At 34.0% G+C, this 27,719-nt stretch overlaps 1 protein-coding gene across 2 annotated transcripts in view; it reads right to left on the minus strand.

Moving 5' to 3' along the window:
* Nucleotides 1-212: 212 nt before the first annotated feature.
* The window catches only part of LOC125356248 (WD repeat containing planar cell polarity effector), a 184,790-nt gene continuing 157,283 nt past the window's right edge, over nucleotides 213-27,719 (minus strand). Inside the window, exons 15-17 of one of the 2 annotated variants that reach the window (XM_048352604.1) lie at nucleotides 16,399-16,472; nucleotides 8,231-8,259; nucleotides 213-637 (exon numbers count right to left, since the gene is read on the minus strand). In XM_048352604.1, coding sequence (XP_048208561.1) covers nucleotides 581-637; nucleotides 8,231-8,259; nucleotides 16,399-16,472 — 160 coding nt within the window. In that variant the 3' untranslated portion in view covers nucleotides 213-580. Of the gene's footprint in view, nucleotides 638-1,298; nucleotides 1,489-8,230; nucleotides 8,260-16,398; nucleotides 16,473-27,719 lie in introns of those variants that run through there. The other variant, XM_048352603.1, reaches the window with a different exon arrangement.

Genomic DNA, 27,719 nt, shown 5'->3' on the forward strand with positions numbered 1-27,719 from the left:
AGTCACGTTTCCTGCCTAGCTGGGATGACAGGCACCTGACAGGCACACACCCAGCATTTTAGAGCAAGAACACATTGAAAACTCTTGAGTCTCATCTCCTTGCTTTGCTGGTAGGGGTATAGATGAAGCGAGAGTAGAAAGCAAAATCTAAAGCCAATTTTTAATAAAATTTAACTTTATACTTCATTCAAAAGTATGAATTATTATGGACATCTACATCGCTCCACAGGCACATCCATGTCTTATGGCAATAATGCTGAGCTGAAATTTTTCTTAATATATTATTTACATGTAAATTAATTATGTAAATAAGACATGAGGAAGAAAATTTAAAATGCTAGAGAGAACAAATTAAGCATTCTACTTATGAGGTATCAAATGGTGTATACTTTAAGATACTTTTAAAATTTGTATACTAGTGAAAGTTAAGGTTAAGAACTTTTCTTTAGGATGCTTTTCTGTTATGCTGAGCTGTACATGCTGTCTTCCCTTTTAAAAAATACATATAGAAGAATTTAATGGAATCAGGGCATGAAAAAGGCCAGTTTCCTTTTGAAGTTAAAAAGAAGTTTGTTATCATTTACACCAAACCAAAGTGAACCATTCTGAGAGAACCACCTTCTCCATCTCCTGGGTCCTGCAAGTAAACAGATGAAAATAATTAAAATCATGATTAACAGTAAAGCACTGAATTACATTTCTATCTATACTGTTTATAACTTTGGTATTTTAAAACAGTGAAACAAAATGGTTTAATACATTGTACATATTGAAACAGGAGAACTGTACCTTACTCAGAGTTCATAGTCATAAAAGTTAGAAAGAATAATATCTGAAGTGTAAAAAGGCAAAGAAGGACCTTGGGCAGGATGGTAGTAGAGATTTGGAAACATCTGATGATACAACAAAACATTCTTACATGAGATCAAACCTATTACCTATCTGATTCTTAAGTACTGTGCATTCTAAAAGGTTCTACATAGCGGCTATAAAAATGTATGTCTTTTTTGTTTTTACTATTTGATAGTGAGGTAATGGATTACATTATATGGATTACTATCTATCCTCTCTCTCTCTCTCTCTCTCTCTCTCTCTCTCTCTCTCTCTCTCTCTCTCTCTCTCTCTCTCTCTGCCTGCCTGTCTGTCTGTCTCTGTCTTTTTTTCCAGTACTGGGTTTAAACTTAGGGCCTTGTGCTTGCCAGGCACTTTACCACTTGAGCCATGTCTTGAGCACGTTTTTCTTTTCAGATAAGTTCTTGTGCTTTTTGCCCTGGCCAGGAAATCCTTCTAATCTCAATTAGGTGAGATTACAGACCTGAGCGACCACTACTGACCCAAGATCATAGTTTTATAGGCTCTTAAGGACACACATGAAAGTGTAAGAGAGATTAGTGAGACCGTCATCAGTTTCCCCTTTGTTCTTTCCATGTTTCTCATTTCTTCCAACCCAACTTCATCAGATACAGAATAAGATTTTATGATGGGATTCTGAAATTGGAGGCTGTTTGGAGGTAAGACTAAAGATGAATGAAACTATTTGAACATTTTTTTATGGGAGCTTTTTTTTTAAAATTTGAAAGCTTACTTGGAATGGAAATGATGTAGGTTAAGAATAAATAGACTAGAGACAGCAGCGAGGACTTGCACTACAAAGTCATAATTGAGGACATTTTTCTTAAAGTGTAGGTGAAAATAATGTATTTTCAAATGACTTCTGTGGTTTGGAGCTATTTAACAAGTTAGGTAGAATACTAGTGTAACAACATGTGCCCAGTCTCAGGTTCAACCCATATAGTACCACACACATACAAAAATTAATGCTATTCCTATGTTATATCTTTTAAAAAATGTTTCATTGTTGTTGTAGAGGTGATGTACAAAGGGGTTACAGGTAATGGGTACATTTCTTTTTGAACCATATTACCCCACCTTCCCTTGCTCTCTCCCAGTTTTTCTCTCCCGTCCCTACCCAAAGGTTGTATAGTTCATGTCCCACACAGTATCTAGTGAGTATTACTGCTATATTTGTTCATCCTTTTCTGAGCCCTGTTTACTCTCTCAGAGAAAAAGGCAAAAGGGAAAGGCAACAAAAACAGCAAAAAAAATCTCATTTCCATTTCTTGCAATTCATTTGGAAAAATATTTACTCCTATGTTATACTAGTTCTTTTCACTAAGCTTTTTTATAAAGTCTGCATTTATAGTATTTCTAGCCATATTTCAAAGGAAACAGGTATGGGGCTGAGAAGTTAGGGAAACACGTGTGTGCACGCGCTCAAACGCGCGCGTGTGCCTGTGGATATTGAAATGCATAAAATTAAAAAAAAAACCTGGAAAAACAGGAACTAGAAGACTGAGTAATTTAATACTGCCTGGGGCTTGTATGTGTGTGCTGGCAAGTTTAGTGGTTTTAGGTAGCTTTCAATTTCAAAACAAAACAGAACATTACAAGCACTGTCATTTTAAAAACATATGCTCCAACTCTTGGCTTATAAACCACCAAACCAAAGTCTTAGTTTCTACACTGATACAGGGGCCATTGAGGAGCCGGGACTTAGGATTTGGTCTTGTTAGCTGATGGAGAGCCTAGGAAAAATTTTATTTTCCTATTCTATGGATATATTTTGTTGTTGGAAGGCCAAGTGCATACCCAAGAAGTACCACGGTTGGACCTTTTCTTTACTTCACTCTTCCCTTCCTTCCCTTTTCTCCCTCCCTCCCTCTCTCCTACCTGCCCTTTTCTTTCTCTTTGTGTTTTCCAGCAATCCTGGAATCTACTTAAAAAAACAAAGAACTTCTCCTTTGATGGATTTTCTTTAAAATCAATCCTGTTTTGTTTTTTTTTAAAGATTTACTTTAGGGTATTTTGAAGGCTTCCATGGCAGCTAGATCCATGTGAAACCTGACTTGTACCCTATTTGCTCAAGAGGGATATTGAAGGTTAATAAATCATTTTATGTTTGGTTATTTAATCATTATTAAAAGGCAAAGCCAGTAAGTAAAAATTGGAAAACAGAAAAATATGAAAATTCACTCAGTCCCATATAAAACTACATGTTTCCAGTATCTTTTTATCTGTACTTTAATTAATAAAAAATTGAAACCTAGCTATAAATACTGATATATAAATACAATCCTATACTTTCTGTTCCCAATTTTTGGCCTCTCTGAAAAATTTCTGATGCTTTTAAAAAATGAAAAGTTTTGATTTTTGATGTTTGAATTTATTCCGTCAAATACTATATTTACTTAACCTATATTTACTTAACCATTCTCTTTTTTTGGTTAAATTTATGTGGTTTCTAATTTTTCTTTTTAACCCTATGATAGATATTCTTACATGAAATTATTTTCTGTAGTTATGATTATGTCCTTGATATAAATATCAAAATAGAATTATTGGGCCAAGGCTTATGAAACTTTAGCCCTTTATAAACACTGAAGTATCAATAGTTTTGTTTTACTTTAGTAGTTTGGGAGGAGACAACTATGTTTGGTAATAGGAAGTTGTGGTTCCAAGAGAGGCTGACCTTTGTTTTATTATGTGCTGAAATTGTGCTCACCCTTGACTAAAGCTACATGTTAATTCCTGTAGTAATCTACAACAACAAATAGGTTTTCCTCATTTGATTTCTACATACGGTTAAGTTCTTTTTCTGAGCCACACCTTACTCTGTTACCTAATGTTGGGTGATACCAGGTCACTTTCTTTTGAATGTGTACAGACTTTCCTAAGGAAATTCAAGAGACAAGTTAAGGTTTGCTTTAGATGCAAACTGGATTCTGACATGTCGCTTACTGATTACAGACTTATTTAATATAAGTGATCACATAAATATTTTGTACTAGGTTTCCTTTGTTACTAATGATTCTTTATGGCATTTTTTGTTTTAGCAATAATTCCAGAAGGCAAATAACTTCTGTGACAAAATGAGGTATTTTATATAAGTACATGGTTTATGTAGTAATTATCCTTTTGAACTTCATGTATTTTACTTTAATGTACCATCTTTACACATGTTTATATTTTGGCAGGTATCAGCATTTCATTTCCTTCTAGGCTGAGTAATATTTCATTATATATCATGTATGTATATACATGATTCAGTCCATATATTTCATTTTCTGATGGACACTTGGGTTGTTTCTAGTTTTTGCCTATTGTAAATAATACTGCTATGAATATGGATGTATAAAGATATCTGTTCAATGTTTTTTTTTTTTTCTGTCAGTCATCAGCCCAGAATTCGGGGCTTGGGTGCTATCTTTTAGCTCTTTTTCCTTAAGACTAGTGTTCTAGTCACAGTTTTACAGTTTTCTGGAAAACTTCCAGTTTCCTGGTAGTTAACTGGAGATAAGAATCTCATGGCCTTGCTTGTCTGGGCTGGCTTTGAACTGGGAACCAGCAACTCGGATCTTAGCCTCCTGAGTAGCTAGGATTACAGGGCCCAGCTTGTTCTTTCAATTCTTTTGTATATGTACCAGATGTAGAATTGATTGATTATAAGGTAATTTTATGTTTACTTTTTTGAGGAACTGCCTTATTTTTTCCAAAGCAATTTTATAATCCAACAGCAATGCATGATCTTCACATATTGCTAGTATTTTATTTATCTTGGCAATAGCCACACTAATATGTATGAAGTAATCTCACATTATGATTTTGATTTGCATTTTCCTAATGACTGGTGATGCTGTTCATCTTTTCATGAACTTATTGAATACTGGTATATCTTGGAAGAAATATCTACCCAAGTACCATGTCTATTTAAAATTCTTTTTATGTTGTTAAATTGTAGATGTTCTTTATATGTCATCGTTATGAGACATAGAAATGTGATTGAAATTGAAAATGTTTTATTGTGTGAGTTGCCTTTTTACACAATTAAAGGATCCTTTTTTTTTTTGGTGTGTGTATACCAGAATTGGGGCTTGTACTCCAGGCCTTCTGCTCTCAGCCTTTTCATTCAAAGCTGGTACTCTACCACTTGAGCCTCACTATACTTCTGGATTTTGCTGGTTAATTGGAGATGGAGTCTCAAAGACTTTTCTGCCCAGGCTGGTTTCAAATTGGGATATTTTAGGTTTTAGCCTACAGCATAAGCACGGGCCACTGGTGCCTTGCTATATTAATATCTTTTATAATTAGAATTAGGGCTGGGAATATGTCCTAGTGGTAGAGTGTTTGCTTCATAAAATTAGAATTATATATATGTATATACATAAAATTATTGACACACAATAGTTGTAGAATGAATGGAAATCACTGGCCTTTCCATACATGTATAATGTATATATTGTGTGTTGACCACATTCATCTACTTCTACTCTCTCCCTTCCTAGTCTAGAAATTGGTCTATTTTCAGGCCATCTTTTAATTATTTAGTTTATCCAGATGAATGGAAACATAAAATATATGTATTTATTCACTTGGTTTACTCTGATTAACATGATGTTCTCCACTTCCATCCATTTTGCTTCAAATGACAGAATTCATTATCATTTTATGGCTGAATAATATCCCACTATTCATATATAACATATTTTATCCATGAATGTGTTGACAGACAGGCTGATTCCATCATTAGTATGTATCTCTTTTGTATGAGGCTTTATTTTCTTCAGAGGTACACCCAGGAGTGTGTGAGACCGCTCAGCCACATGGGAGTTCTATGTTTAGTTCGTTTGAGAAACCTCCATGCTATTCTCATAGTAGCTGAACTAACTTACATTGGTACCAACTGTGCACAAGGCTTCATTTTTTCTTTGCCAGCATTTGCTTTTGTTATTTTGATAACAGTCATTCCTGCTAGGTTGGTTTGATTGTAGGCTTGACTGTCATTTCTTTAATGGCTAATGATATTGAACATTTTAAACATATTCATTACTTATTTCTATATCTTCTTTTGAGAAATGTCACTTGTTTTAAATGTCCCCATTTTAAAAACTTAATTTTTAAGTGTTTTGAGCTCTTCCTATGATATTAACTCTGTCAGATGAAAAGCTGGCAAAGGATTCTCTCCCATTCTATACACTATCTGTTGATTGTTTTTCTTTGCTGTATAGACAGTTCTGAATTTTTTTAAATTTTTAAATCTATTTTCTTTATTGTCAAAGTGTGGTACAGAGGGGTTACAGATTCATATGTAAGGCAGTGAGTACATTTCTTGTTCAACTTGTTACCTCCTCCCTCATTCTTCTCCCACTCCTCTCCCTTACCCTCTCCCCTCAAGAGCTGTTCAGTTGATTTACAACAAATGGTTTTGCAAGTATTGCTTTTGGAATGGCTTGTCTTTTTGTCCTTTGTCTCTCAATTTTGATATTCCCTTTCCCTTCCCTAGTTTTAATACCCATATAAACAGTATCCAGGGTATTTGGATGAGATATAGTGGTAGCGGGGGTACAACCACAGGAAGGGAATACAAGAGAAACAAAACTAAACAAAACAATCAAACAAACAAACCGACAAGAAAAAATACAAAAAAATACAAAAGGTACGGTTTCACATGGCATGTTGATATAATACTTACAAGAGTGGTATAACTCTTGTCTCCATAACGTGGAGTTCATTTTATGTAATTCTGTTTGTAAATTCTTGGAATTGTTTCCTGTGCTTTCAAAGTTCTATTCAGAAAGCCATTGTTGGTACCAATATCTGAAGTGTTTTCTAGGTCTTTAATTGATTTTGAGTTGTTTTGTACAGAGTAAGAGGAATTGAGTTTCATTCTTCTGTACATGTACATCCGAATTTCTCAGCACCATTTGTTGAAGAGGCTGTCCTTTCTCCAATATATGGTTTGGGCAGCTTTGATGAGGATCAGGTAGCTGAAGATGTATAGGTTTACTTTTATGTTTTCCATTCCATTGGTCTACATGTCTCTTTTTATGCCAATACTCTGTTGCTTTTATTTATATATATATGTATATATGTGGTATATATAGTATATATAATGTATATATAGTATATATAATGTATATATATAGTGTGTGTGTGTGTGTGTGTGTGTGTGTGTTTCAAATCAAGTATTGTGATGCTTGCAGCTTTTTGCTAGGATTGCTTTGGCTATTTGGAGTTGTTAGTGTTTCCATCTGAATTTTAGGATTTTTTTTCTGGTTCTTTGACGTTTTGATGGAGAGTGTATTCATTAAGTTAACCACCCAAAAGCTGGAAATGGAGCTGTGGCTCAAGTGGTAGAGTGCTAGCCTTGAGCAAAAAAAATCTCAGGGACAGTGGTTAGGCTCTGAGTTTAAGTTCCAGGACCAGCACAAAAAATAAAATGTAGCATATGAAAATTTTGAGTAAGAGAGCTTTTATAAGCAATGATGTCAATCAGTAATAATCTACATAGAACTGTACCTACAGATTTCTATATAAGAAATCACAGGACTGAACATAATGTCTCTGTCTCTGTCTCTCTTTCTCTCTCTTTATGTACATATATATTGATAATTGCATGTATTAACTATATTATTCTCAGAATATGAATAATATGGTCTTATGATCAATAATGTTATAATAATGATTTGAATGCATTAATACATAAACTAGTATTTCTCTTAATTCAACATTATATCCCTCCCTTTCCTCTTACTTCCTCCCTTTCCTTCTGGAAAGACTGTTGGGAAGTGAGTTTCTTAACTATATCTCATGCATACTTGTGTATCCAAGTGGATGTATCTATAAAGTTTTGACAGGATGCTGTATTTTCCTTAACAAGTGTTCTAAAAACTAAGACACTTAAAATATGTAAAATTTATGGTAAAGTTTTTTTTAAGATTTAGCAGTCTAAATGCAAATTATTACATATATATTCAACTGAAATATGGAGTATTTTTTCCTCTGAGAAAATCAGGATTTTAAAAAATCCTGTCCATAAAAAAGTAGGTTGAAGTAATGTTGATAATTACTGTGATTAGTATAGTTATATGTAATTAACCAAGTCCTACCATATTTATGCTCATAACAGGATCTCACAAAAATCCTATGGAAATATTTGTTTTACAGATAAAGAAGTTGAGTAGTAAAGAGAGGAAATTATTTGACTAAATTATAATGTTAGTAACTAGAACTATCATTCCAAATCAAGTCTCACAATGAATCATGTAACTATTGGCTATTCACAAAATTATGAGTATTTCTATTACTTACCAGATTTAATTTATGTCAGTTGTGGAGCCTGAACTCTTAGAATTTAAATGTCTAATAATAATAGTAAGAGAAAGTATTTTACCTGTCCTCTGCAGTTTGGTTTCAGTTCTCCTAAAAGAAAAGATCAGAGCATTCATGATTTTAAAAGCTAATAAAGGACCTCAATAAAATTAAACAAAACTTCAATTCCTTCACTAGAAATAAGACAATCAGAAAATAGTAAAAACTAGAGAGCATTATAAAGAAGGCTTAAAATAGCATGAAAGTGCTAATTATTCTCAAATACATGTTATGGCTCATATCTGTACTGAAATCAAATAAGTAGACTATTCTTATATTGAGGTTTTTTGTTTTTTTTTCTGATCTTAAAGTGATGCCTTACTAGCATGGCAAGAAAGTGTCACCTAAGTGTTACTTCTGGTTGAATAGTTGTCATTACTGAGAAGTTGTGCTGACATGTTGTCTTTTTTTTTTTTTTTTTTGGTTCAATGAGAAAGAAAGCTGTAATTGATTAGTGAGTTATCTTCTGTAACAGCCATACCTGCTGACCCTACTACATCAAAATGATGCTTTAAAAAGAGGCATTACTTCAACTTACATGCTGAGAGCAAAGACTGACATTATCATCACAATCTACTTTCTTATTAACAGATATTCTTATTAACAGATATTAGGTAGTAATTTACATAGTTACATATTTTCATCACTGAAACACTAAACTGGACATTATGTATATACATACAAATTTCAGTTATATTTCTTTCTCTTTACAATACTTAGTTAATATATGCACTATTCACTTGACCCTAGCTTTATGCTAACTTATGTTATTCATTTATTTTATTTATTTAGTCTGCCTTCCTAAGTAAGATTATACATTCACCAAAGCTAGTTAGTAACATCTTATTTTCCTTTCTTGTAGTTCCTATCACCAACTAATGCCTTGGTGACTATATTCTATAAATTTATATGTTATTTGTCATTAATACCAGATTACTTGCCTTTGTTTGTTGTTTTTTGGCTTGTGATATTTTGTTCATGTAGTTTAAATTTTCCATAAAATTTTGAACATGATGTATATCATAAATCTAGATGATCATATCGGCTATTGATATAGGGCAGGTGAATTTCTTAAAACAATGCATTTTGTATTTTGCTTTTAAGTGGATAAACCTAGAAACACAATCAACAGGATTCTTTCTGTTTTCTTGATGATCTTTGATATAAAGTTAGCAATCACACTGGCAACTGGTTTGAGTCTTCTATGGTAAATACTTCTTATGACAAAATAAAGATTAACACAAACTACCCTGCCTTAAACATGTTTTAAAAAGGATTCTAAAGGCCATAAAACCTTCCCAAAGTACTTTGTATAGTTTCACATATAATCATTATCCTTGTAACACTGACCAAACCAAATAAGTTCAGCTTTTTCTTTCTTTTTGCCAGTCCTAGGCCTTGGACTCAAGGCTTGAGCACTGTCCCTGGCTTCTTTTTCCACTTGAGCCACAGCGCTACTTCTGGCCATTTTCTGTATATGTGGTGTTGGGGAATCGAACCCAGGGCTTCATGAATACGAGGCAAGCATTCTTGCCACTAGGCCATATTCCCAGCCCCATAAGTTCAGCTTTTAAAACTTGAAAAAAACAGATGCTAAGTTTAACCAGGTTATTGTCCTTCTTCCTGGAATCTTGCTAATTTTTTTCACTTAACGAATTTTTCTTTAACTTGAAATTTTCATTTACCTTAAATTTTCATTTAGGAAAATTAACTTTTATAGTAAAAGAAATGATCTGTGATCTAGTTTCTAGATAGATACATAAAGAGACTGGTTTAATTATATGTTTACCTTTAGCCTTTCAAATATATACCAGTTCTATTTATAGCCTCCACAGGTACTGCTGAGCTATGTCCCCGAGCTCTGTTTATATTTTTAAAACTAATCAGTGTTAATGCTTTATTTAGCTTCTTGTCAACTGACACCTTCCATCTCTTTATTATATTTGTCTTATTTAGATAGGAGACCAGATAGGAAATATTTTGTGGCCAAAAGGTAAAATGGAGGGGCTGGGAATATGGCCTAGTGGCAAAAGTGCTTGCCTTGTGTACATGAAGCCCTGGGTTCAATTCCCCAGCACCACATATATAGAAAATGGCTAGAAGTGGCACTGTGGCTCAAGTGGCAGAGTGCTAGCCATGAGCAAAAAGAAGCCAAGGACAGTGCTCAGGCCCTGAGTCCAAGGCCCAGGACTGGCAAAAAAAAAAAAAAAAAAAAAAAGGTAAAATGGAAGATACAATGGTAAGTACTTATTTTAAATAAAAAGAGAAAAATTCCACAAATTGAATTGATAACATTTAAAATAATGATAATTATACATACTTTATTTTGAATATGTCCACTGAGAATTTTAATTGCAATTAAATGAAATTTGGAATTTAGTTGCAATGGATTTAAATTGAAATTTAATTGAGGATCAAAATTAATATTCTTTCTCATCAAATTAATTGCAAATGTTCAACAGTTAATGTTGCTGTCTGAGAAGTATAAAAGATTTCCTCTTTGAAAATGCTTTATCAAGTAAACAATAAAGTGGACCCTTTGTAGCCAAAGGTGGTATGTGGTTCCAAGGAGACTGCTGTTGAAGAAAAGTGTAATTGCTCAGGACACATATGAGTTTAGTACTGCAGTGAGGATGTTTGGTTTAAAAAATATGTCTATATTTACTTTTAATTTCTTTATGCCAGTACTGGTATTTGAACACTGACCACCCGCTCTTGCTTGACTTTTTTTTTTTTCTTTTCTCATAGCTAGTGCTCTATTACTTTAGCCACACCTCGTCTTCTGTCTTTTTTGCTGGCTAATTGGACATGAGTCTGCCAAGGCTGGCTTTGGAAGTCAGTTCTCAGATCTCAGCCTCCTGATCAGCTAGGATCATAGGTACCAGCCACTGGTACCTAGCTTGTTTAACCTTATATTTAACTTTTTAATTGGAGTTTAATTCATGCATGTGGGGGAAAATGTATTATTGACTTTTATAGAGTTCTGTTTGATTCTTCTCTTGATATTTGCATTTTAGCATGTCATTATTACACAATTAATTACAGATTACTCATTTCTAATTCAAGGTTTTGTGAGAGCCTAATGACACAGTTCATGAATTTTGAAATCTGTGAATTCTTTTGCACTAGCACCTGGAAAACACCACTGGAATGACGATGCGTTTGTCTTCTGGACTGAGCAGATCGGGACGTCCCAGGATTTGAGAGTTTTAACTGCTAAAGCTGGAACTGTTTCTTAATTTTTTAATTTTTCACAAAATCTTTAAAAATTTTTGATTCTTATTATGAAGGTGATGTATAGAGAGGTTATAGTTACATAAGTCAGGTAATGAGTACATTTCTTTTTGGACAATGTCACCCCTTCCCTCACTATCTCCCAGTTTTCCCCTCCTGTTTCTACCCACAAGTTGTATAGTTCACTTTCAACATAGTGTGTAGTGAGTACCACTGCTGCCTTTGCTCACCCTTTGTTGGAAGTTTCTTTTGCTTTCTGTTCTCCAAGACAGGTTTTTGAGGTGTTGCCTGGGAGGGCCTCAAACTTCTGAGCTCCAGTGATCACCCTGCCTCAGATGCTTAAGTATTTTTTTCCAAGTCATAGCTGGAACCATAGTTTGACCTTAGAAAATATATTTTCTTCATAGTTGTGTTGGAATATATATTTCATTTGTTGTTTTAACTCTTGTCAGCACACCTTGGTATCACTTATGATTCAGATCACTTTAATTAACATGAAATGGCTTTATGCCAGTAAAATTTCACACTGTTTATTCTTGTAATTTTAGGTTGAAGTCATTGAAAAAATATCAAATTTGCCGCAAAAGCTAATTTCCAAAGCCATTTAGTTGGCTTCTCTTTTTCTTTGTTTGTTTGACTGAGTGGTTTGTCTAGTTTTGTTTCTCTTGTAGTCCCTTCCTGTGGCTGTACCCTCGCTATCACTGTATTACATCTGAGTACCCTGGATATTGTCTCTACGGGTAATAGAACTGGGAAAGGGAGAGGGAATACCAAAATCGAGAGACAAAGAACAAAAAGACAAACCATTCAAAAAGCAACACTTAGAAACCATTTGGTGTAAACCAACTGCACAACTCTTGGGGGGAGAGGAGAAGGGGGAGGTGGAAGGGGAAAATGAGGGAGGAGTACTAAGTAGAACAAGAAATGTACTCACTGCCTTTCATATGAACCTGTAACCCCTCTGTACCACACTTTGACAATAAAAAAAAAGAAAAAATCTCAATCTCAGCACTGAACTAAAAAAATTAAATGAATTTTTTCCCATTGCTAAGGTTTTGAACTTCTGCTCAAAATAGGCAGTTTCTGTTTCTGACAAAAATTCACACTGACAATGGCTAAGCCAGCAGAGCTAATTAAGTTCACTGTGGACACTACTGGTTTAATCACACCTGATACAGTAAAATGATTTCTGCAAGGTACCTGATGATGATGAGTAGTTTAATTCAGTCAATAACCATAGGATTGCATCATATGGCATTTCATAAGCTTTGTAAATTTGCCCAGTTTTTTTTCCCCTCTCACGTATATTACCATTATTAGTTGTGAACAATTAAGCAGAGCCTATATTTTCTCATTAAAAAGCTTTGCTTGGGTTTTTCTACACAGATTTTTCTTAAAATCTATTCTTTAATTTTTCAGCTACTTGAAACTTGTCATTGACTCCTCAAAATGAAAAACAACTGACAGTAATTCCATATAAAACCACTTGAAATTATGTACTTGGATTTTTGTGTGTTTAGTTTTTTTGTTTCTTGCTGTGTTCTTCTAATCAACTGTTGATATTGTTTCTAATGTCCTCAGCTTTTTGAGCAACTACCTCCCTACATGGCATTTTCTCTGGACACATTTCTTTAGCTGCTTGAATCAAATGTGATAGAATCAGCTCACCATCAGTTAAGATTGTTGTTTTTTGCTTGGCTTACAAGTGAGGCATTCAGATAACTTTGGTGTAGCATCATGTTAAATTTTAATTTTTATTAATATAGTTTATTATAAATAACTCCATTATAAAGTTTCTAATCATGTTGAAGGCATGGCTCAGGTGGTAGAGTTACAGCCAAGTGAGCAAGCTGAGCAAGTGTGAGGCCCTGAGTTTAAACCTTGGTACCAGCAAAACAAAACAAAACTATATTTGTTGTCTATGGCTGGGGATGTTATAATAAATTCTCTCAATAGTGATGCAAATGGAGCTCTTTTATGCACAGTCATGGTGTCATTGCACAATTAATGCAATGCTTTGCCATCTAATTGAGTAACAAAACAAGCCAGTTCGTTGTTTCCTAAAAGTGTGGTACTCAAAGTTCAAGCTTCTTTTCTTGTTTGTTTTTATGATTAACATTTACTCGTAAAAAAATAAGATAAAATGTAGTATGGCAATATAATGGCACTAGAAAACTATGGATTAATTACAGTTTCCCCGAGGTTGCAGTGACACATGGCATTGCAAAGCCCTATGTGCTTCTGTCACTGTAGCATGAAAATGGCTAAGCAACATGTAAAGGAATGAGCCTGGCATGGTGCCAATAAAACTTTATTTATGGGCACTGAGTGAATTTCATACAATTTCTATATGCTATTGAATATTATTTTTTATTTTCATTAGCTATTTAAAATTTAGACACTCATTCCTCTCCTGTCATTGAAATTTTTATTTCTACATAAATAGATAATTATTCTTTAAATGGAGAAAAGCTAACTTGAGCATAGCATGTAAAGCCCTTGGCATCTTGTAAATGCTCAATACCTTGATGACTGCTTTAATGCGAACATTTAAAAAAATTTGCACCCAAAAGGTAGAAAGGTATTTACTAGCTTGTTTTAGAGTTCAGAACACAATCAAAAGTATTTTTATAATATCTATAACTTCACTGTGCTAAATTATTTGTGATCATTAGTCCCTATATTTCTCTATGTTGCATACCCATTAGATCTTTTGGATTTGAATGTATCTTGTTTTGGTTACTTTTTCTTAAACCTATTACCTATTACTGTCATAATTCAGTAAGAACTAGTTACCATTAGGTCAGTGGTATGAACATACAGCACGAATACTGATTACTGATCTGCTGTTACTAGTCTATTCTCTATGTATTGATAGTTTCTGAATTGTGGTTTTAAAAGACATAGAGAAAAGATACAGAGAAGAACAATTAGGAACTTTTATGGCAGTTTCATAGGATACTTTTATGTATGTTTAATATAATAAAAATTGGACATTTTATTTTTATTCTTAGTGTATTTTACAACAGTGCTGATCCACATTAGATTGGCAATTTTAAAAAATGAAACAAAAAACCCTGAGTCATGTATGTTTCTGTATAAACAGATGGTAAAAATCATACATTTTTGTCTTTCATTGTAGTTTTTGTCTCCTCTCTTTTGGACTAAATTGCCATCTATCCCCTTCATTCTTTGACTTTCAGTATAATTCTTAGCTTAAGCAACTTGGCCATGTTTCTTTTTGTTTTTACCTTTCTGTATGTGTTATTAACTTAGTTTGTATAACTTCCTCATTTTGCCTTATTTCTGTATTTTGTTCATATTCTCATTTTGTGTTAGAAAATATCACTATGATGATTTTGTACCTGTGAATAAACTTGGCTAAGCCAGAATACCCTTTTCTGTATGTTTTCAGGTTAGAGATGGCCAACGAGAAATCTGTGTAAGATCTGGAAGTAAATAAATCACCAGCTATTACTCTTTGAAGGCTTTTAAGGAAGGGAGGGAGAGACAGGGTGCCAGCAGATTCCAGTTTGTCTTCACTACCTACCATTACATGTCTAGCTGACCCTCCCCTGAAAGAGGAGCTCCTCCCTTCATGCTGGGATGCTGGGTTCTCTTGCTTTATGTTCATCTGAAGTATTGCCCTTCCAGCGTCTACAACCAGTGGCTGAATTACATGATTGGCTCTCCTGAGTGTCCAGCTTGTCAAATGCAGATCTTGAGATTTAGTAGCCTTCTTAATTATATGTGCCAATTCCATATCATCTCACCTCCTTTTCTTCCTCTTATGTCCTTCTCTCCCATTCATTCCAGCCTCCCCTTCCCGGTTTTTTGTTTGTTTTGTATTTTGAGACAGGTCTCATTATAGAGACCAACCTAGTCTGGACCTCAACAATATTCCTCAGTTCTGAGATTCCAAGTGTGCATAATCATACGCAACTCTGTTATCTTCCGAAATCGGAATTTCAGTCTCTAGAACAGCTGCTATGGTTTGAGCCTTCTGAAACTTACATTGAAATTTTGTTCCCATCATAACAGTGTTGAGAAATGGTGGGACATAAAAAGGGATTCACACAATCTTCAGGGCACTGGATTGTTTCTGGGCTGTTATAGCAGCAGGCATTTCCCAGATGAAGCTGCCAGGTACGGGGCTTCTATCTTCCAGAAATGCAAGCTAAATCAACGTCTTTCCTTTACAAGTTACCTAATCTCAGGCATTTTATGAATGCAAAAGAAAAACGGACTAAGGTAATAGTTAACCAGAGTAGGGCTTAGGAGGAGGAAAAGGGGAGAGAATGAATACATCAAACTGGACTCATCTTTAGGGGAGAGAGAAGACTTAATGAAAACACCAAAGTACTAAATACTTTTATCCCTGCACAGTCATTGACTTAATTATCTGTCTTTTTTAATCCCCTAAATTGCTCCTATACTTTATTCTGCATGTTGAGATTGGACTTTTCTTTATAAAGCCATCTAGAATCTTGGCTTGGAGTGATTAGCACTGGCTTGCCATGCTTTTCTTTTTGTTGGTACCACTTTCCAAGAGTATGTCACATGGTTTCATTGTGTTATAGTGTTTTCTATGTGCATTTCCTTGTTTACTGCTAAATTGGGCAAAAAAAAAAATACCATTTTTCTCAGTGATCTCCAAAGTCTACTTACTCAAAGTTTAACTTCTAGGCTGAGAGTTGGTTAGAAATACAAAACCATAGGTACCACTCTTGGCCTACTGAATCAGAATCAACAATTTAACAGGCTCTCTAAATGCATATCCCTTTAGATGCTCATTAAAAACTAGCCTCATTTATAATCATGTGTTGGCATTTTATATTATAGCAAACAAAAGTGGTCCTATACTGACTGGAAATGCTCTTGTTTTTTTATTTATCAACAGTTATAACATTTTTAATGCTATACTTTGAATACTTTGGATACTCTGAATAGCATTACCTTCTGTATTACAGGTCCTCAAAGATTCAGCACAGCTGTCTTTTTCATGTTCATTTCTTCTGTCAGTTACCTGTCTGTAAGATAGGAATATTTTAATTAGAAAAAGGATTAAGAGAAGTTTAGGTTAGATATAAGTTATAGATATAACATTAAATACTAACGCTTAGTATAAGCAAAGTATTAAATATTTTTGAATTTCCAATTTACTAACAGAAGTAACTAAATTGTCTCCTGGAATTTCCCAACAATTTTATTATCATTAGGTTAAAAGCATTCTTTTTGCTCTTGCTTTTCTGTATTCATTATTACCATGGTTTCTATAGCTTCTTCATTTTGCCTTATATTCTGTATTTTGTGCTTTTCATTTTGTGTTAGAAAATATCACCTTTATGATGACTGTGAATAAACTTGGCTAAGCCAGAATCATTTAAAAGCATTTTAACCTAATGATATATTTTGATTTATAAAATTAATTTTCAATGCTTAAGATTGCCTTACACAGGCTAGGCATGCTTGGTATCATTAGGCTACATCCATTGCCAGTGATTCTTTTTTACAGGTATATTTTGATATTCAAACTCCCCTTACATATTCCTGTAGAATCATCTGTGTATATGCATTTATTCATTCATGCTTTATTCATCACTTGTTGGACACAGGCTGATTTTATGGTTATCCTATTGAGACTAGAGGTGCTACTAACACAGGTGTGCAGGTATTCTACTGTATGCTGACTTGTCTTCCTTCAAATACATGCCTAAGAGTGGCAGAGCAGAATCTTATGGTAATTCTATTTTTTTTTGTTTTTGAGGAACCTCCATACAATTTCCATGTAGCTATATTAAATTGCACTCCTGTGAACAGTGTGTAAGAGTTCCTTTCCCTCCTTTGTCCTCAACAGCATTTAAAAACAAAAATATACATTCTGACTGGGGTTGCTTTTGAGTTTCCATTATGGTTAAAGATGTCATCTATTAGCTGTTTATACTTCTTGAGAACTGTAAGTTTTAGTATCCTCTCTTCTACAAATAGGTAAGGCTGAATCATTTCTTTTTCTTGCCTTAGTGCTCTGGCTAAGAATTCAAGCAGTATGTTGAGTAAGAGTGGAGTGAGAGATTTATGTCTCATTCCTAAATTTAAAGGAAATACTTTTAGTTTTTTCCTATTTAATATGATATTGGTTACAGGTCTGTCACAGATAGCTTTTGTTATATTGAGGTATATTCCTTATATTCCTAAGTTTCTTCAAGACTTTTATCACAATAGATAATGGTTGTCAAAAGCTTTTGGTGCCTCTAGAGATTATCATATGACTTTTGTCCTTTATTCTATTTTCTGCATTATGCTTGCTGATTTGCACATGCTGAATAATTCTTGAATCCTTGGATTGCAAGAATTTTATCGAGAAGTTTGCATCCATGTGCATCAAGGCAAATGGCCTACATTTTCTTTTATGGTTAGGCTTGCAGGAGGTGGGGGCTTATACCAAAGCTAAACTTCCCAGTCTGTTGCCAGGGTTCAGTGGGCTTGTCTTTGTTTCTTCAACTCCCTCCCTGAGCTCCTGGGAGCTAGGATTAGCTGGACTAAGGTGGACTCCTTCTCTGCTTTCTTCTCTCATCTTTCTGTTTCTTCATGCATTTCAGCAGTCTAGTCATGTTTTCTGACTCTCCATGTTCCCTCTTTCTTCAGGGTATAGTCTCCATGCTATTACCCTGCCTCTCTCATTCAGAGTTGAAGGGAGGAAGATTATATTCTCATTTTCTCTGTAAATTGTTTATAGTACATTTTGAAGAGCACTAAAATTAAATTTTTACATACAAACATTTTATATATGCAGTTTAAAAATTTTAATTTTATCATTGTTATTAAGGTGTTGTACAGAGGGATTACCATTTTGTAAGTCAGGTAATGAGTAAATTTCTTTTTTGGATACTATCCTCCAATGTATATATGCAGTTCTTAAGAGAAATAATTATGGAAAAATATGATTCTCTGAACTGGGTATTAAAAATTAATGAGTTATATATGCTTTGTATTAAATAAGGTTTTTTTTTTTTTTGTATTTTTCTGTGTGGTAGTTCTAGGGCTTGAACTCAGGGTCTGAGTACTGTCCCTGAGCTTTTTTGCTCAACTAGTGCTCTACCACTTGAGCCACAGCTCTACTTCTGGCTTTTTTGGTGTTTAACCAGATATAAGAATCTCATAGACTTTTCTGCTGGGCCTGGCTTTGAACTGAAATCCTCAGATCTCAACTTCTTGAGTAGCTAAGATTACAGGCATGGGCCACTAGCACCCAGCTTGAATATACATTTATCTGAATTAGGAAAGGGAAGGGGAACATCAAAACAGTGAGACAAAGGATAAAGGGAGAACCAATACAACAGTAATACTAACAGGAAATTAACTGTACAACTGGAGGAGGGGATGGGTTAGGGTGAGGAAAGGTGGGAGAAAAATGAGGGAGGGAATACCAAATATGACAAAAAATGTACTTGCTACCTTACATATATTTAATGCCTCTGTACATCACCTTGACAATAAAATAAAAAATTTTTAAAACACCTTTAAAAAAAGTGTCAATCTAAGTACCCATAGTTCAAGTGTACTTATTACTATGGATTTAAAAAATAAATGGGAAAGCTGGGCAAAATTAGAGACAACTCTGTATTATAAAACTTTATTTCCCTTCACCTTTCGCCTATTATATAACCGTATTTATGCTTTTAAATGCTTATGATTTAAATGTCTATTACTTTAAAGTCATATATTAAATTGTTTGTTATTCTGAGTGTGTGTGTGCCTTCTCCCTTCATTTCTTTCTTTTTTGTACTGTGTTACGGGTTTGAAGTCAGGGCGTGGGTGCTATCTCAGAACTTTTTTGCTCACGGCTAGTGCTCTATCACTTGATCCCAATTGCACTTTCAGCTTCTTTTGGTACTTAATTGGAGATAAGAGTTTCATGGAGTTTCCTGCCTGGGCTGACTTTGAACTGTGATCCTCAAATCTCAGCCTCTTGAATAGCTAGGATTTTTTTCTTAACTTCTAGAAGGCCTTTTAACTTTGCCTCTAGTATCTGATAGATTAAACATATTTTAAATAAATATAAAAGTTTAATTGTAGGTAAAATATTTAGAAATTACGAATCAACAAGAAACTAAAATTATGCAATCAATGTTGAAAAATGCTTCACTGAGCATTATTTAACAGGTTAACGAACCATAAAGAGCTAGATAGCATACACTAGGCTATGAGTGTTACCTTTAACCTCTTGCATCCTCTTGTCTTTGTTTTAAAAGAACTCTTTCATAACTATTTAAAAAAATTTATGTTATACCAAAGTCACCACTCAACATGTCAGTTTATAAGAACAATGTATCTTGAACACCACCACCTTTTTCATCATTCTCCCATTCCTCCTCCCAATCTTCCTAGTATAGGATATACAATGAATTTTATTATGGCCTCCCTCCCTCCCACCTTTCTGTCTTCATCATCTAACCCTTACCTTTGACTCCCCTTTCTCCATATAGCTCAAGTACCCTGTTTCTGGGTACTCAAGTAAACCCAATCATAACTATACAAGTAATTCCAGAATTGGTACACCACTTTGTATTCTTATGGCAGAGTATGAGAATTCCAGTTACTTTGTATCTTTACCAGTACTTGGAATTGTTAGATTTGGATATTCTGATCATGTGGTGTTTCATCATAATTTTAAGTTTGCTATAATATGTAATAGTGATGATGTTTATTGTTTCATGTGTTTATTTACCATTTTTGTATCTTATTGAAGTGTCTTTTAGGTATTTTGCCCATGATAAAAATGATGTTTGTTTCTCATTGTTGAGCTTCTTGAGTTCTTTATATATTCTGAATATTCATTTATTCATTCATTGTATATATATATATATATGATTTGAAAGTATTTTCTCTCAACATGAAATTAGACTTTTTATGATTCTAATAGTGTTCTGAAAAACAAAAGTTGATGAAGTCTAGGTTTTCATTTTTTTCTGAACTGATTCATGTTTAGTGTCTTCTCTGATATATCTCTGCCTAGTCTCAGGTTATAAAAATTTGTTTTTTTTCTAAAATATGATAAATTTATTCTTTATATTTAGAGCAGAGATGATTCTGAATATTTGAGAATTTACTTTGAGGCACATTATTTTGTACATAGATATCCAGTAGTTTCAATATGATTTGTTAAAAACTCCTTTTTTTATCACTGAATTGCCTCTGTTAGTCAAAAATCAGTTGGATATATTTGTACATGTTTCTTCTGTTTTACTAATGTATATGAATTATAGTATTGCTAATACCATAATTTCTTGATTGGTATAGTGTTAGAACGAGAGAGAAACCTATAATCGAATCCATAGGCCAAATGTAGTTCACAAATATTTTTGTAAATAAAGTTGTATTAGAACACACTCATACCCATTCATTTATGTATTGTCTTAAGGCAGTTGATTTCATTATAACATCAGTTACATTGTAACAGAAACTCTACAGCCTTTAAAACCTCAAACACTAAAGGACCTGTCACAGGTAGTATCTGCCAACATCTGCTTTAGAAACAACACCAAAGATGGTATGTAATTCCTACAGCATTATTTCCTTTTTCAAAATATTTTTTGCGGGATATGGCCTAGTGGCAAGAGGGCTTGCCTCATATACATAAGATCCTGGGTTCAATTCCCCAGCGCCACATATATAGAAAATGGACAGAAGTGGCGCTGTGGCGCAAATGGTAGAGTGCTAGTCTTGAGCAAAAAGAAGCCAGAGACAGTGCTCAGGCCCTGAGTCCGAGGCCCAGGACTGGCCAAAAAAAAAAAAAGAAAAAGCTCAGGGATGGCAAAATAAATAAATAAATAAATAAAAATCTCAAAATATTTGTTGCTATTGTAGTGTCTTTGTCTTCCCATGTAAGCAAGAATTAGCTTGCCTGTATCTAAAATTTATCTGGGACTTTAGTAACAATCATATGAAAATTTTAGATCATAAGACAAGTGACATCTTTTCAATGTTGATTCTTCCACTAGTCCATAAATATGGCATGGCTTTACTTTCATTTGGTTTGGTCTTCTTTGATTTCTTTTATGGTTTTCAGCTACCTGAGTCTATAAATGTTTGCCTAGCTTTATATCTGACCTTTTATTTGATTAAACTTATTTTGTTAGCTTTATACTAAACATTTTATTTCATACCAAACATTTATTTCATTTACTTTGTAGCAATTGTAGTTAAAAAGGATTTTTAGTTGCCCATTATACATCACTACGATGCAGAAATATATTTGACTAGTGTGTGCTGGTTCTATATCCCATGACCTTTTAAAACTGATTCTAGAGTGTTTTGTAGTTCTTGACACGATCTATGTAATCAACCATTTTGTCTGCATAGCGATGGTTTCAATTTTTCTTTACCAAGCTGTGTATTTCATAAAATGTTGTTTTGTTTTTGTCAGAACACTGTTCAGTATTGTCCTGAATGTGGATATCTATATATTTCCAATTTTAGGAAGGATACATTCAGGCTTTCTCTATTAAGTATAGTATTAGTTACAGTTTTTCTTTTGTATGGAATCTTGTAGCATTATTTTGGCAATCAAGTTTTTTGGATTTGGACTGTTGGATTTGAATTTCAACTTTAAAATATAATTTTATTGTCAAGGTGCTGTACAGAGGGGTTACAGTTACATATGTAAGGTAATGAGAATGAGTACATTTTTTTGCCAAATTTGTTACTGGATTAGATTTCTTAGTCTTTTGTTATGTACTTTTGTTTCTATGTACTGGTCTATAGTTTCTGTTTTTGAATTCTGCTTTGGTAATGGTAGTCTCAGAAAGTAAGTTAGGATATATTGCTTTACCTTATATGTTCTGAAAGAGGTTGTGCATTATTGATAGAACGTTTTTCTCAGAATATTTGGTAGAATTCATCAGTGAAATCATCTGGACCTAGGGATACCTTTTACATAATTAGTTTGTTTCCTTATTTGTTTTGAGGCAGGGTTTCACTATTAGCTCAAGCTGGCCACAAATCTGCAAGTCTCCTGGTCTAAGTGCTAGGACTATAGGCACGTACCACCAAGCCTCACTACTTTTCAAACTATAAATTTAATTCCAATAATCATTAAGAAAGATTTAAAGTTTTCAATTTCAATTTCATTTTGGCAAACTTGCCAGTCTGTGGTTTACAATGAATCACTCTATGCTAATTATATTATTACATTTATATGCATAGACTAGCTCACTATTATTTATTTAATGTTTGTAAACTGTAATATGAAACTACCTTTCATTGCTGAGATCAGTATCATTTTTTCTTTTGTCATCTCACTAGAATTATCAATTTCATTGTTCTTCCCAAGTAAGATTTTGATTTCATTTATTCTCTTTATTGTTTTTGTCTTGATGTGTGCTCTTTCTTTATTATTTACTTCTGCCTTGAATTTATTTTGTGTTTTTTCTAGTTTCTCATGGTAGAAGTTTAGACTGTAGGTTTAGACATTTCTTATTTGCTTATGCATATTTAATAGATAAATATTTTCACCAAGCAATATTTAAGTTGAATCCCACACATTTTGATGTGGTTTGTTTTTCAGCTTATAACGTTGGTTTCCTCAAGAATGCCCATTTGACCTACAGGTTCTTTCAAAGTGTGTTTTTAAATTTATAAATGTTTGGAAATATTTTTCCCATTTCTGTTGTTTATTCCTACTTTAACCCCATTATGATCAGAGAACATGCTGTGTATGTTGTTTAATTTTGTTTATGACCCAGAACAATGTTTGTCTCGATGAATGTCCATGTATACTTCAAAAGAATGTGTAGCCAGGTGCTAATGGCTTGCTCAAATGACCTCCTGAGGAGCTACAATTACATGTGAGCCACCAGTGCCTGGCAGCGTGTTCATTTTTATGATAATAATGTGATGGACATTTCTATGTGTATCTCAAAAGCCAAACTTACAGTTACCACATTCTCCCCTTCCTTCCTTCCTTCCTTCCTTCCTTCCTTCCTTCCTTCCTTCCTTCCTTCCTTCCTTCCTTCCTTCTCCCTGCCTCCCAGTTGACCCCTAGAAAAAATATTGATCACAATTGATTGAAATACTTCAAATAACATTTAGAAATCCTAATGGTCCTTCCCTCCACCTATTCCCTTGAATTGTGGTTGTCAATGAAGAGCTGACAGGTTTATTTATTACTATGAGAACTGATGTCTGGGGAAATTACAAAGCATTTACTTTACCTTTTAGCCTAATTGGATAGTCAATAAATTTTTTTCTGTATACAACAATTAGAGCTCATAAAAATGGAAGGAATGACAGAATAAGAAAATTGCTATTTTACAATTACTATTAATAATCTAGGTAAAATACACCAATGAAATTCAAAACATTAGGCTTCAAAAAGGATGATGGGAAACTTTATAGTGATTAGCCTTAGCTTCACTAAAACATAGGCACCTAATATTGTGGTGTAATAGGAAACTTCCCATAGCAACATCTGGTCTGCATTGTGTGACACAAAGCAACAAGTTCCTCTTATTAGCTTATAGAAACATATGTAGCAAAAGAAAAATAAGAATATGTAAGTGGGGGTAGTGTGGATGGAAACTATGTTCCAGATGTGTAATTTACTTATGGTAAGAGGAACCTTGAACCATAATTAATAGGTAAGCTCTATAAGGAAAAACTATTAGGGGGCTGGGAATATGGCCTAGTGGTAGAATGCTTGCCTCATATACATGAAGCCCTGGGTTCGATTCCTCAGCACCACATATACAGAAAAAGGCCAGAAGAGGTGCTGTGGCTCAAGTGGCAGAGTGCTAGCCTTGAGGAAAAAGAAGCCAGGGACAGTGCTCAGGCCCTGAGTCCAAGCCCCAGGACTGGCAAAACAAACAAACAAACAAACAAAAAACTATTAGATTATGCTTACAGCATGTCTTTAGCCTAATGAGGAGATTTTTTTTCTGGGGATCTGCAGTATATATAGAAAATATTTCAGTCTGTTATCCAGTTCTATTTTTAGTTGTATATGAAATAACAAAGCCCAAACTACCTGCTACAATTTTTGTGTATGTATATTAATGGCATTGTTTTTTAGTTTGTTTTATGCTTCACAACTCCTTCCCAGAAATCTCAATTTCTTAATCTTTTCCTTTTCATCCCCCCAGTACTAGGGTTTGAACATAGAGCCTCACATCTGTGGGACATACTTGCTGGGCTGATTGCCACACCCCTAGCTCTGCTTTTGCTGGTTATTTGGGATAGAGTCTAGTGAACTTCTCAGTGTGAATAGGCCTCAAACTGCAACCTTCAAGATCTCAGCCTCCAGAGTAGCTAGGATTACAGGTGTGAGCCACCAGTGCCAGGCTTTCTTCTCTCTTGACTCAGAAAGTTATGAGAACCTAGATATAAAGAATATGTCAGAGAATTAAAGCCAAAGAAACCGTGAAGAACAGAGAGGCAAACAGGTATTTTTACCTCATCTACAATGATATATATATGTATATATATATCATGATATATATATACATATATATTATACACACATATAATGACATATATATCATATATATTTCTTGATTTTTAAAATGAAACATTTCCTTATTTTAGCAATGAAATATTTGGTGTGATTTTCAGTTGTTTCAAAAACTTTGTATTAATATGTTACATATTTAAATAACTGACAATCTGTAAATTACTGATGAACTAGTCCTTCATTTGGCAGAGATGATAGCATGCTCTGAGCCTTGTGGAGGATATGATAAACATTTAAGTGTTTTAAAGCACATAAACAAAGCTTTACATATGCAATTACACTTCCATGTTTTTCATTTGACTTAGTTGAAAATAGAAAATGATGCTAAGCCCACACACTATTCTTTAAAATGCATAAACTTTGGGCTCTGCCTTTCTACATTCTTGTTTGCCTAGTTCTAGTACCAGAAAAGTGCAGTTCGATGAAAGAGCTGGGGATCTATGAAGAAGCTCATTTCCTGACAGTGCTCCTTGCCATATTTACTAAAACCAGGAGGTACCTTCTCTTTCACAGTAAACTCCAATGGATTAGAAATTAAGAAATAGACCAGATGAATGGAAAAATTCTTTTTTGCTCCTCACTTCTAATTTCTTACATTTTTTTAGTTTTCTTAAACAGCCCGAGGTGTGATGAAAGCCTGTATCTTTTGGTTGATAAACTGCTGATATAGACTTATTTTTATATTTGAAAAAGTTTAACATTGTCATTTTTGAAAACATGTTTAAAATTGGCTAGATTTAGTCATTTACCAAGGTTTGAAAAATATATGTCTCTAGGGAGTTTCCCCTTTATAGGCTGCAAACATAAAACACCTATGTGCTTCAGATGAACTCAACCAGGTATGTCTAAGCTACCCTAAGAGCTCAGTACACTGGAAATGCCCAGTATGTTACGTTTATTTTGGTTTAAGATGCAGAAATGGACTTCGTACACATATGCCATATGTTCTCCTTTCATGCCAAGTTAACAAGAATTAAATGACTGAGATGAATAAACAAGGTCAACTTAGGCTGAGCCAAATTAGACAACAGAGTAATTGTCAGATTTTCTGTTGGCAGGGACAGTTTATTTTGAGCCAATCTTCATGAATTATAGGCTGTAATTTTTTTTTTCTGGCTAGTCTATTGCCAAGCATTCTGTTGACAATTTCTTTGTTTTGTAAACACTGAAATTTTTCATCAGCTATATTGTTTATAGGCACACATTAAATTCTAAATAAATGGGTATCTTTTGCCTGTCCCAACTTAAAGAAAAATTGCTAAGACATGAATCCATAGAATCAACTCAAAATTTAACAACTTTTATCAGACTAGTATTTCATTTGGAGTCTGTTAGGTATAAATTCAGATATAATAAATAGCAAGGAACTAACCAGTATTGCAGTGAATTAATGACAGTAATATCAGGGTAGATAAGTTTGCTGTACATATAAGGCTTATTTAGTATACAGCATGGAACTTTACACTTTGAGAGGACAATCTAACACAAATGAGAAAGTTGGGGCAACTAGAGAATTGAGTTATTTGAAATATAACTAGTTTAGGGTAGAACCATGTCTAAAGGGAGTTAGTATTACTTCAGATATGGTACATGTGTTTTACTTATATACTGCCCTTCTCACCTTGTGTGATATTTTTCTTCTAAACTATGCCTTGAGCTGTGTACCACTTTTTAGTTGCCACATCAAAACTATGAAGAAACAACCACTTGAATGCTGATAATGGCATATAAAGAATAATGTCTCAGGCAGCCAGATTCAAAAGATGAAGACCATTTAAATAATAGAATTAATGAAAAAAGTACAAAATAGTCCTATGAACATATATAACCTTGTCAATTTACATAATGGCAACTAAAAAAAACTGGTTTGTACCACAAATATAAGTGCTTTAACTTTGAAGATTCCCATTCTTTTGTACATCTAATGCCTACTTTAACTGTTTGCAGTCTTTTACAAAACCTGTATTCTTTGGCTCATGACCTGCTTCCTCCATTTTTAAAACCAGCAAGCATGATTGGTTTCCTTCATTTTTAAAACGAGCAACCATGAGTTGAGTTCTTCTCACACTGACTCACTCTGGACACTAACTTTTTTTCCCTCCCACATTTAAGGATTACATTATTCCTATCTAGATAATCAAGTTAATATCCCTATTTCAGAGTCATATTATTAACAACCATAATTCTATCTGCTACCATAACTTTGCTTTGCAATGCAATTTTAATATATTCACAGATCCTAGAGATAAAGCTATGGATACTGGGAGGAGGCCTTTCTGCCTAGGACATACTCTGATATCCTACAATAACTTCTTACTGTAATTAAAATGAAGACCAATTGATTTGCCTACTGAGGTCCTAAGTAACTTACCTACTCTTCCACAACACTTTCTGTACTTGGTAGCTATACTGGATGATGCTCCTTGAACCTCTCAGACTTCCTTGCCATTCAGGCTTTAACTCAAATATGATCTTCCTAGGGAAAGTTTCCTTTATTTTTTCTTCTAAAATATACCATTATTATACACATGTTTTTGTTTCTTATCTGTGGCATTCCTCTTCCCAGTGTTCTCACACCTCCAGAAGAGCAGGTTGTATAAATATATTCTCTACCTAATATGTGCCAGCCATTACCAGGCATGGTGCAATGGCTGGCAGATATGACGGTCATGATGTGCCTGCCCTCATGGACTCTACAGTTCTAAGAGGAGGCAGATATTAATCTAGTAGTCACACAGTGAATAAAATGACAAATGAGGTAGTTTTAAAG

Source organism: Perognathus longimembris, chromosome 8 (assembly GCF_023159225.1).
Source record: "Perognathus longimembris pacificus isolate PPM17 chromosome 8, ASM2315922v1, whole genome shotgun sequence".
NCBI classification, from domain to species: Eukaryota; Metazoa; Chordata; class Mammalia; order Rodentia; family Heteromyidae; genus Perognathus; species Perognathus longimembris.